This window comes from Dermochelys coriacea, chromosome 1 (genome assembly GCF_009764565.3).
Source record: "Dermochelys coriacea isolate rDerCor1 chromosome 1, rDerCor1.pri.v4, whole genome shotgun sequence".
Lineage (NCBI taxonomy): Eukaryota > Metazoa > Chordata > Testudines > Dermochelyidae > Dermochelys > Dermochelys coriacea.
In genome coordinates, this window is record NC_050068.2 from 302,828,553 (window position 1) to 302,840,900 (window position 12,348).

A 12,348-nucleotide genomic window follows, 5' to 3' on the forward strand; every position below is an offset into this window, starting at 1 on the left:
CTTTAGACTTAAGTCACTGGTTCAAATCTAGTCTAGGTTTGGTAGTTTGTCCAGTTTTCAGTGGACAGATGTTCCTATTACAAAACTCATTATCACAATTGACACCCATGTTGGCATTCTCAGTAGTGGCATCAAGAACTGCATAGACATGAAGGCTGATTGTTTCCCTCTTTTTTCCTTTCTACCTCCATATGTGCTTTGTTGGAGCAGAAAATGGGTGGGAGAAAGAACATGACTCTGAAGGGTAAATAAAGGAATCTACTGCTATAGAGTAGATTGTTTTGTAGCTGAAAGCTTCAAAGGGTTTGATCATTTTTATTCCTACTAAAAACATTTGCACTATGCAATTTAGAGTGACCTAACTATTCAAATCACATACATCAAAGTGCAAGCCAATGTCTTGAAAAGGTCAAGAAGAACTTCCCAACTATACATGAACAGCACTGTATAACTAGGTACATAATCGAGAAGGCTTCCTATAGAATGTAGTACAGACCACTGCCAGACATACGACACTGTGACCCCAGGAGCCCATTTATGCCAATTAGCAAAGGGCACACCCAGCCACATTGTTGTCAGAATAACTAACCAATCAATGGTTTGTAAGGTATCATACAAAAACTGGTGACATGCTGGTGACTTCCTGAGGTCTCTTCCAACCCTAATCTTCTATAATTCTATGGTCATGAATACCATTGTGTGATTGTATATATGGGTTGTGTATAAAGACTTGTGTGTGTGTGTGTGTGTGTGCTGGAAAAATGTTCTGAAAATATCTTTTGGAGGCAGTTGATAAATCAAGCCTGCCCTAGACAAAGCAATGTGGATTTACCTGTCTGCATGTATCACACTAACAGGCGAATGAGAAAACAGAATGGCTTGATTGCAAGCAAGGGCAATGAAAGTACATTTGCATCTAAGATAAACAAAGCGATCAAGCCAATCAAGAAAGAAAGCTGACCAGATGATGAAAAAGGGGGTTGGAGCTTGTACCCCAAAGAATTTGCAGCAGGGGAGAGGAAATTTGTGTGGGTTTACTTTTTAAAGAATACATTTCAAAACTATAAAAAGACTATAAAAAGAAAGAAAGCAAACTCCTTTTTTATCCATCACTTAGGGGACAAAGGGATCAGCACCCTCTGAGTCTGTCAATGGTGGATCCTCCTGCCTGTGGGGCTGGAAATGGCAGAAGCTTGATGTAAGTGATACTCCTGTGGGAATTCTGTGCCACTGCACAATGCAGAATTTTGCAGAAATTAACATTGTGCACGCAGAATTTCCTTTCCCCCACAGAAATGGGCTACAGTGCTGCTGGGCACCATTAGGGGTCACTGGACTCTGCAGAGCCCAGCTTGCACATAGAAGACACTCCTGGCAGGAGGGAGAGGGAGCTAGAGGTTCCTGGCAGCTGCAGTTCCCAGCACACCCTGAGGGAAGGAGACAATGGTGTGCAGGAAACTCTGTGCAAGCCTTAGACCAAGCATTAGGCTGTTTCTCCTGTGGATCCCTGGGCTCTGGGGAGAAGGGGGGGACTGGTGTTTGGGCAGGGGGGTATCTGGGCTAGGGGGCCCCCACAATTGGGCTCTGGGGAGAAGGGGTTTGGGTTTATTGGCTGAGGAGGCCCCGCAGGTGGGCTCTGGGGGGGAGGGGTTGTGGGTTGCCTGGCCCCCCAGCTGGGCTCTGGGAGGAAAGGGGGTAGAGAAACAGAAACTGGGTTGTTATAGGGATTTCTTTAACTCTCTACTCCTGGGGGAATTTTTGTGTGTGTCTGTATTGTTATAGACATACTTGCTGACAGGTATTATGACATAAATTACCAAAATAATAGAAACTGGTATGATTATGTATTGTTATTTTCACAAATAAAATTTGCAGAATTTTGCAGAATTTTAAAATATTGAGTGCAGAATTTTAATTTTTTTGGTATAGTTTTTAGTTTTTAATTTTTTTGGCGCAGAATGCCCCCAAGTGTGGGTCCTTGGCTAGACTAACAGGCTGGTGTGTGCACTCTCTCTTAGGTGGCAGCAAACTTGGTAATTTCTATGAGTGACAAGGGATAGGGGCTGGATGTTATGGACATGTTTCTGGGAAACTCAGGAGTGCTATCTGCAAGGCAAGGTGAAGACTGGCAGAGTCTTGGGGAGTTTGCTGGTGATGCAGAGAGACCGGTGTGGCAAGAAGCTGACACACCATTAGCTTGAGAAACAGAAGGGGAAGTGGATAAGATGGAATATAGACAGGTAAAGAAAAGTAACAGGAAATTATGTCAATGGGACAAAAAATCTAGTAATAAAAACCAATAATTTATTTGGAAATGATCTGGCAAGGTACAGAGTACCCTCAATGTGAGCTGGCTTCAATGATTGTTGAGGGCACTCAGCACTTCTCTGTGCCTGGCAGGATGGAGCACCTTATGAACAAGGATGCTTCTTCTCTTCCCTTTTTATTTCTTTCCTCCCATCTCTCCAATTCACCCCAAAACTAATGAAATTAGCAACCCAAGTAAAAACACTCTCTCTTCATAAAGACTAGCTGCTGCTGATTTCCTCCCTCTGCAGATGGTGTCTGTTTCTAGAATTCACCTGCTTACTCTATCAAAGCCAGCAGTAATACTTAAGTAGTTATGAACATCTGTAAAGTGTATAATATCCTCCTTTGATTTAGTAATAAACTAAATACCACTCCTAAGTATTTCTAAGATGCCTATCACCTTGGTTTCTAAGCAATGGGTAGGCAAATTATTTACTGATGTAAAAGGACAGTAGAAAATTACAACAGATGATTCCACCTGTAAATCAGGATTCATTTTTCCTTCCTTCTCCTTCTCCCGAATTCTCTTAATTATTTTCTCTGTTTTGCTCCCTTTTACTGTATTTTTAATTAATCTTTCAACATCCCTAATCCTAAAAATTATCACCTGTTACTTTATCTCTTTCAAATTCTCTAAAGTGTGGATCTGATCTTAATCCACTGTAGTCATTGGAAAAACTCCCACTGGACTTCAAAGAGTTTAGGATCAGGCCTTATATTCTCACATAATAATTTCAAGTCAGACCAACTCATTCCTCATGGATCACAAAAAGAACAAACATAATGGCAGAAAAGCTGTCCAATGACCTGTTAAGTTTGTAGCGGAAATTGACACACTGCTTTAGAAACTAGTGGCCTCATTTTCAGAGGTGCTGAGCAGTCACAGCTTCTGTTGACTTTAACAGGAGTACATGTGGCTCAGCACTTCTGAAAAATCAGGCTAGAAAGTCCTTGTAATTAAGACAGTAGCAAAAGACGAGTAATGTATGACAGGTCAGCTGCAGGTTAATCTCAGTGCAGTTTGTCTTCTCCCTCTCCTCCACAATCTCAATTTTTCAAAATCATGCTGCAAAGCTAGAGGCAAAAAGCTAGATACGTACACAGATGTCATCACTCTAAGAGTACACTTTATTTCCTGGCATCTGTGCTATTCAGCTGCCAAACATGGCCCAAGCCAGGTGACAACGGTTGGCACCTCTCTAGAAAAGGGTCACAAGAGCCTTATGCTCCATTGCCAACTATAAGAACAGGACATCAAATAAGTCTTGATTTTGAATGCAAGCACCAATGTGCTTTTAATCTATGCTGCTGTTTTCAAAAGTAATATTGAGTCGAGAGTAGCCTATTGTGTTTATTTTTCCTACGTGCAACGTGTCTGGAATAGAGATGAGCTTGCTGGCCTTTCAAACTGTGTAAGATAGCGTCAAGATCAGCATGAGCTGTGTCTGGAAAAGTTAAAACCACATTCAACATCAAAACTTTAAGCTATTAATTTTTTATTTCTAGAATTTATGATGTTTTTATGCAGTTAGTAACAGTGAAGTGAAAGCCTTTGATATTGTATGAGTTTAGCCAAAATCAAAGGCAGAAAAATACTTGTTTACTATCAAAACGGTGACAGCGTATCTGATTTACTTAGCTCTCCTAAATAATATTCAGTTAAAAGCAAAATGCAGGAATCTGATGGGTTTTCTTTAATAATTTTTATTTGTTTCTTAATATATCTTGAAGCTGCCCAGGTAAAAACTGACCCATGACAGAATCAAACTAAAAATCTTGGACCAAAACCTCAGCTGGCATGAATCAGCATACCATCTGAGGATATGGCTTACATGTATTGATAAAGTGTTAAAAAGGAAGTCACCTTTCACCTCAAGATCCCTGCTAGCCCTACATTTCTAGGATTGCTAGGCAAGTGCCAAGACAAAGCAAATATTTGTTGGGTTTTTTGTTTTATTTTTTGGTTTGTGGGTGTTCTTTTTTTTTAAATAAAGTGAAGCTACAAATCATTTCTTTTCAAAGTATAAAATGTGCTGGTCCAAATCCACTCCTCTTACAGAAAAGAATCGATGGGAGGGGAAGAGTCCTCAGAAAATGCTGACATCAGACTCACCATTTCTGCTACACACCAGTTCCTTATTTTAACACGTTACCATGACCATAAAATTGTGGCACTGTGATTCATTTATCATGGGTTACCATAACTGCTTCTATTATTAACTCTTACTTACTCATTGCCCCAATCCAGGCGAGCAGTGATATGCCGTTTTACATCCTTCATCCGGTCATGGGTGAGATGGCCAACAAGCACCTGCCTTCTCAGGTCCAGGATTTCATTCATTATGTGCCATAGTCGATGAAAAAGATCCCCTTCATTTCTCTGTCAGATACACAAACAAACAGTTATGTATACACCAACTGAGGAGGTCAACAATGCAAACAGGTACATTGTGAGGGGTGAACAAAAGCTCTTCTAGGACCCTCCCTAACTTTTCCCTCATGTGCTTCATTTCCTCTTTGCCCCATCATACTGTGATCCACCCTCAAAGAACAGGTGAGGAGGGTAGGAACAAATCCATTCAGAGACTCAACATCACTTCAAGCACAAGCTACTTGTGTTCACTAAAAGCTATTCTTGAACTACTACCTCCATAGCCTTTGCTACTTCTTGCCGGCCTGAAGAGCAAGGAATCCGTTTCAGTCCTTATTTAGGCATGCCTGATTACTGGTAGTGTATATCATGGGTCAACTGCAAATAGCTATAAGTACATGTTTTTAAATCTTTCCTGACAGGCACCTTCTGCTTAACTTGATTCTCAAACACGGGGAATTAACTGAATTGCCTTATGACTTCTTCACCCCACACTTTCCCATCATAGTTACACAATGGTATATTTATATAAGGGTACAATTCACTCTAGGAGTACAGAGTATATTTCATTTCCCATAAAACCAAGGACAGCAACAGTCCTCTTCCCTCACCAGTTCCAACTCTCATTAATTAACTTAATCTTTTTTTTATATTGTCTGGAGAATCTTATTTTGAGGAAGTGCTTTGAAACTTTAAGATCTGATGATGTAACATACAGAGTTTTGAAAAACATTCAGAGCTAGTTCTTCTTATCCTGGCATGGTATCTCCTCTTCCCCTTTTCCTTGTTACTATGAACAGCTTCATAAAAACAGGAACATCAGCTGCCCCTGCTGCACAATCTCCATGAGAAGTCAAAATCCTCTGTCACATCACTACCTTGTATCTGTAACTTCTGAACCCAAGAACCCCTCCCAACTGCTTTGTTTTGTCTTTCTTATTTATTTCATTTACAGCATAAAGCAGGCACCTATGCCACTTTTGGTGACAAATAATCATAATTAGTTGCTATGAAGAAGATTAAGCAACAGGATCATATGAACTTCTTAGTAACACAGGTCTTGATCCTCATGCACAAGTCCCTTGAAACAGAAAAACCAGAATAGCTAGAAGACACAGAACTGCTTCCAGATGGAAAACTCTGAAAAACATTCTATCAGGCACCAGTTGGTCAATATTCCTTTTAGTAAGTGTTAGCAGGAGCAGACCCTAATTTTGTTACAGAAATATACTCTTTTTCAAATAGCTGAACTCCAATATGAAATATAGGCTATGCCACTGAAAATGGACACCACCACAGGACACAAAATGTGACCTTCCTCACAATTATTTTAGTCTGATGTTCAATATCTTCCAAGCTCTATAAATATTTTGGATTTTTATAATTATCTGCATTGCCGTTATGCCTAGCAGCCTTGATCCTGGATCAGGACTCATTATGCTAGGTGCTGTACAGAGACAAAACAAAAATATGGTCCCTGACCCAAAGAACTTCTTGTTTTTCCAATTGTCACTATTGCTGAGAAATTAAAATAACCATTATATTAACCAAATCTATGCTTCATAGTTGCATTTTGGTACAAAGGCTATCCTAGTATTATTGAATACATTGATGTACTAAAATGTTTTTGCCTACAAAATTATAAACTTAAGGAGGGATTTTTTTGTTTTGGTTTTGGGGCAGGAGACGAAGGAGGAGTAAGAAAGCCCCTAGAGATGTATTAATTTCACTTTTATTAGAAATGTAGTATGGAAAAATCCATGATCGAAAAATAAAAATTAGCAGAGAAAAAAGATTCTCATGAGTTAAAATAATGAAGAACACCTTGATAAGCAAGTACATTTAAAATAATTGTATCTACAGATGATTCAGTGATACATTAATTCAACTAATCATATATGTTATGAAATTAGAGCCCACATATCTTACTACAAAAAGGAGTAGATTCCACATCCCTGTCATATTAAATATGTATAGGAGCCTTATTTAAGGAGATCTCTTTGTTAGGCTTCAATGCTTCATTATTTAATGCGAGTCAATCTCAAATTAAGAAGTAGTGCATACAGTTTCATTACAGCTTCACTGTCAAATTCAATTGCTATTGTCAGTCCATGAGTGGCTTAGGTAAAGCACTCAGGTGACTCAGTTGGATGTGTGGCACCACCTGCTGTCGTGCTGGGAGATAACAGTACCCGGAGCAGAGCAGAGCAGTGTTGCAGGCCAACCCAGCTGAATGGTTTGGGCGAACAGTGGTTCCAAGGCTTTGAGACTTCACCCTGGAGGAGGGTACATCCCATCACACAAATTATTAATGAAAATATTAAAAAGTGCTGGACCAGGACAGACCCCTGTGAGATTACATGAGATACGTCCTTCCAGTTGGACAGAGAACCATTGATAACTACAGTACTCTGAGTACAGTCTTTCAACCAGTTGTTCACCCATCTTATAGTAATTTCATCTAGACCACATTTCCCTAGTTTGCTTATGCGAGTGCAATGTGCCTTACTAAAGCAAATCAAAAGCCTTGCTAAAATCAAGATATATTACATCTGCAGCAGCTTTCCCACAATCACTAGGACAGTAACCTTGTCAAACAAGAAAATTAGGTTGGTTTGCATTGATTTGGTCTTCATAAATCCATGTTGGCTATTACTTATTACCCCTATTATCTTCTGGGTGCTTACAAATTGATTGTTTAATAATTTGGTCCAGTATCTTTCCAGGTATGGAGGTAACTCAGGTCCTCTTGGCTTCCCTTTTTCAGAAAGAGATACTGTATTTCCTAGACCTCTGGGACTTCATCTGTTCCTCATGAGGTCTCAGAGCTAATCGCTAATGGGTCCAAGATTGCTTCAGCTATTTCCTTAAGTACCGCAGGCAGAATTTCATCAGGGCCTGCCAAACTGAATACATATAACTTATCTAAATATACTTTAGCCTTTTTTTAGCCTTAGTTCTTTTCCTATTTTGGCTTGTGTTCCTTCCCCATTGATGTTAATATTAATTGTGTTAAGTATCTGATCACAATTTATCTTTTTAGTGAAGACTGAAGCAAAATAGGCAATAAATACTTCAGCCTTCTTAAGGTCATCTGTTATTACTTCTCCTAGTAGGCTACATAGAGGACTGTAACGGGGTGGAGACTCACCCAGCAGTGCCTCCTGCTGGCTGTCTGGGAATTAGCTCTTTTTACCAGCTCCGTAGTGCCCTCTGCTGGTGTCTTACCATTGCTGGCCCCCATGTCCCTCCCGGACCCCGGTGCCCTTTTACCTGGGGTGCTGCCCCTCCAGGCAATACCCCACAGATCTAGGTCTCCCCTTCCTGGGGAACCCCCCACCCTCTATCCCCACGTTGCCTCAGCCTATGAGCGACTGCCAATCACCATCTATCCCTCTTTCACTGGGGCCGACCGCAGTCTGTATAAGCCAGTCATCAGAGGCAAGGGGGGTTTGGACCTGCTCCCTCCGCCTACCCTTGGGCTGCCCTGTTTCAACCCCAGTACCCTGTCTTAGGCTGTCTGCCAGGCCTGCAGCCTGGGGCTTTTCCAGTCTGGAACCTCCCAGCACCTTTGGCCTTCCCCAGCCCTGCTTCACCTTAGGTACCCTGGTATGCTCCCTAGCAGCCAGGCCCGTCTCCCTCCACAGCTAGAGGAGACTTGTATGGGGAGACTTTGACAAACCAGTAAAATGCCTGAAACCACTATGGCTTATTGCTAAAAGCAGACAAGTCAGCAGGCTGTAAACTGGCCATTCATCAGTCTCAGTTTCACCAAGGCGGGGGGGAAAGGGTTTTTTGGGTGCCAGAGAGGGCAGCTTGTTGTGGACGTGTGTATAAGTGCTTGAGACTAAGTAAAGTTTAGCTTTAAGTGAAAGCACTTTTGTGTTGTCCTGTTTGTGCCAGCCATCTATCGGTCGGACAGCCGTGTCTCCCCTGATTTATTTCCTGACACCACCTCACACAGAGTAAAAGTTACCAAGAGTTTTGGGTTGAAAGAACCCCGGGTAACAGACTCTGTGTGCTCCTGGCCCACTGCCCTCTAATAAGGGCCAGCTGGGCCCTGATTAAGCCAGCCATGGCCTGATTAGGGCATGGCCCCCAGCTGAGGCTGCTTCTCTCAATCAGCCCCACTTTTCCTTCCCTGCCACAGTCCTCTCACCAGGCTGTTTTAAGCCTTTTAAGGCAGGAGCGGGTGACCACCCCGCTACAAGGACTTACACTTTCTTTTCTCATTCTCTTACTCCTAAAGTACTTACAGAACCTCTTCTTCTTGCTTTTTATGTCCCTTGCTAGGTAGAACACAGTTTATGCCTTACCCTTTCTGATTTTACCCCACTTGTAGAACAAGATAATATAAAATGGAGCCCTTGTTAGAGTACTTGCACCGTCCAGTGAAAAGCTCTTCTCGAATAATCTACTAATACACCATTTTCCCCTGGTAGATGAGATATAGGACCCATAACAATGAGGTCTGACCTTTACGAACAGGAAATTTGACTGACAACTGGCTAGCACAAACTTCTTTTTGGTGATGTGTATAATGCATTCCTATAATGCTATCCCATCAGAATTTAGACAAATTCTGATTGCATCTTCCACTGAAATCACAAACATTGGAGTGGATGAATATCAAGGTGAAGAATCCCTTACATCCTCTAGGATTTTTACTGCAGATGGCAGGAAGGTGATAAGGGAACTCCCTGGAGGGCACGTTCTTCCCAGTTTTATAAAATAAGGAAACTGGAAAGTACTGAGACATTGTGGTTCAGGCGTTCCTAGTCTCAAGAAAAGATGGTAGAGTCACAAATAGCCTAACCGAGGCCTCAAATATAGCCTGGTATTCAAGCTATCACATCACAGCAAAAATACTGAAGCTGTCCACTGTCGGAAAGTTTCTAAGTCTGGAATATATCAAGGCTTCAGTGAGCATGCATCTCCTAAATAGGTACCCTTGTTTGGGCAAACTATTAGTGAAGAACCCTCTGGACACACTACTAATGGACAATCCTATGCGAAGACCGATACCCAATAATTTGTGGAGAACAGTCATGACAGCCAGGCCTTTAATAGAACTCTTGCTGCCACAGAAAAGCCAAGTAGTAAGGTACAGTTTTATTGACAGAGGTCTTCTTTGACTCCCATCAGAGTTATTTGTAAAGAGACAAATATATGACATAGAAGGAGTAACAACTCTGGAATACTTCTGGAAATGAGAGAGTTCTGTCTCTGGGACCCAGAGACCAATACAATGAACCTCAGGGAGTTAGTACAGCCAGACAAATTTTGCCCAGTGACACACACTATATCTCATTCACACTGTGGCCAGGAAACAAACCTTATGCACCATTAAGTGTAGGTTATGGATGTCTCAACACTTAGGCCTTGTCTACACTGGCGGTAGTGTGTGCAGTATGTGCAGCTACATGCTGCAGTGAGAAAACTGCATCCACACTGCGGCATGTAACTATGTGCAGCTGGGGGGAGGCACTGACTGAGGAGGAGGCAGCATGGAGCTGCTGGAGCCTGTCCCTGCAGTCTCTCCCTGCCAGAGCCTTTTCCTGCTGCAGAGACCTTTCCATGTTTTCCTGAGAAAAACTTGAGTTCACACCCAGAACTAAGGGAACTGACAGGCCCAGGACTAAGTAAACTGGCTTTTTCAGCTTCTGATAGTAAGAAAGCCTAAGAATGGACAGTCCTCCTTCTCACCTACAACAGGGCAAATGTCTGACAGATGGAACACCAGAAGGGGAAAACTTACTCCCAGACAAGCAGGGCATCGAGTGTGTGCATCTGAAAATAGCCAGACAGGAAATACAGTGTGTAAACACTGTCCTGTAAACTGAGGGATCCACCATTCCAGATCTGATCATTTCTTTTTTCCAGTGTTGAGACCTCCACACTGATCTGCTTCTTTACGCCACTCTGTTGGGCACAGAATCAGAGAGGCCAGGGTGCTAGAACAATTTTTATAGTGGGGTACTGATGATGGAAACCATGCATTTGGTGTTTGTTATTACTATTTCAAGCACAGGGGTGTGGCAGCACCCCCAGCACCCATAGTGCCAGCACCACTGAGTGAGGCAAGCAGTTCTGCAAAGATCATGGTGTTGGAAATGTAGCACCAGACTCCACCGACCTGGGTGGATGTTGGGCCTTAGTGGTACAGAGCCTGTAAACAAGTGACCCAATAGTCAAAGATGTCAGATCCTCATGCTGGCTGGATCTCAGGTAACAGGATCCCTTCTCAGCAACTATGCTTGGCAGTTCTTCATGTTTAACTGTAGAATCTGGATTCAGACTCTTATCATGGATCCAAAGCAATATTCATCAGACATGGATTTGTATATACGTAGTTGGGTTTTTTGTGTGTGGGGGGGAGGGGATTGGTAGCACTTGATCAGCGCTCTCTTGTGGGTCCATGTTTTGCAGCCTCAGATCCACACTAGGCTGCTGGATCCAGATGTGCGTTTTGTAGCTCCATACCCACACTGGGTGGCACAATCTGAAAGCTGCGGATCAAGATCCTTTGGAAACTGTATCCAACATCAAGAGAGCCACTTTAGGCACATAGCCAAGTCTCCTAGGTCACCTGAACAGGCCCAGGGAGCTTGACAGTGACCGGCCTGAGATGCCTCCCCTGTGCAGGGATGTAAGAAGCAGCCAAACCCACTTCTAAGGGACATTCTTTGAAGGTGAAGCGTCAGCTTAGTTGACTGGGTCTGGTGAGCTACCATACTAGTAAGAAGAAAAGGAGTACTTGTGGCACCTTAGAGACTAACAAATTTATTAGAGCATAAGCTTTCGTGAGCTACAGCTCACTTCATCGGATGCATTCTAGTAAGGTGTGTGATGTGGTCCAGACAAAGCACAGGCTGGATGGAAATTGCCTTGTGTCATTTAAAGAAAAAATCTGACTGACAAACTATAAACAACATTTGCATCAAAAGGGCAGAAAAGGGCAAAGAAAAAAAACAAGAGGCAAGCATCAAGGACACTATGTGCAATCTGAGTTTAGAAAGGAACTGAGGGGTAGTCGGAGCCACTCCCCCTTTTATACCCTCAGAACCCACCAGGATGACAGGGGAAGGGAGGGGCAAGTGGCTTTCCAGAAGGTTCCAGAAGGTTCCAAAAGCTTTCACTGCAGGCACCTTGATCCCACAACTGGAACTATGCAGAAGAAATAAAGCTTTGGAAGTTTTAAATGCTACCCCTGGGATTTGTTTGGCTGGAAATTTGCAAGTCCCCAGAGCGTATCTGCAAAATCCTGCAGTTCATCCTGCCAGTTTAACACACTGTAAAAGTACTATGTTTATATGCAAACATATTTTTTAAACAAACTTTCCCCAAGTGGCAATCACTGCTGCAATTTACTCCTGAAAGCGAAAGGTCCATGTACACTTTGGAGGATGTACTTTGTATTATAAAAATATTAATAGGCCTGTCTGTGGGTTTAAATATACTGAAAACGAAATACACTTGCAAAATGACTCTGCTCAAAGTGTTGGAGTGGTGAGGGTTCACATATCGAGAGATAGAAGCCATCTAGGCAGCACCACTTTATCCAAAGACAACACTACAGATCTGACTCAAAACACTTAAGACAAGAGTAGTCTTTCTATTAACTTCAACAGGCCCTCTCTTCATATCTGGTCTGTGCTAACTACAAT

The 12,348-nt window shown here is 42.3% G+C and overlaps 1 protein-coding gene across 4 annotated transcripts in view; it reads right to left on the reverse strand.

Annotated features, from left to right (window-relative positions):
• Positions 1-12,348, reverse strand: part of DOCK4 (dedicator of cytokinesis 4) — a 397,340-nt gene that overhangs the window by 241,913 nt on the left and 143,079 nt on the right. For all 4 annotated transcript variants that reach the window (XM_038397445.2, XM_038397456.2, XM_038397428.2 and 1 more), the window contains exon 6: positions 4,542-4,690. In XM_038397445.2, the coding sequence (XP_038253373.1) occupies positions 4,542-4,690 (149 nt within the window). The remainder of the gene's footprint in view (positions 1-4,541; positions 4,691-12,348) is intronic.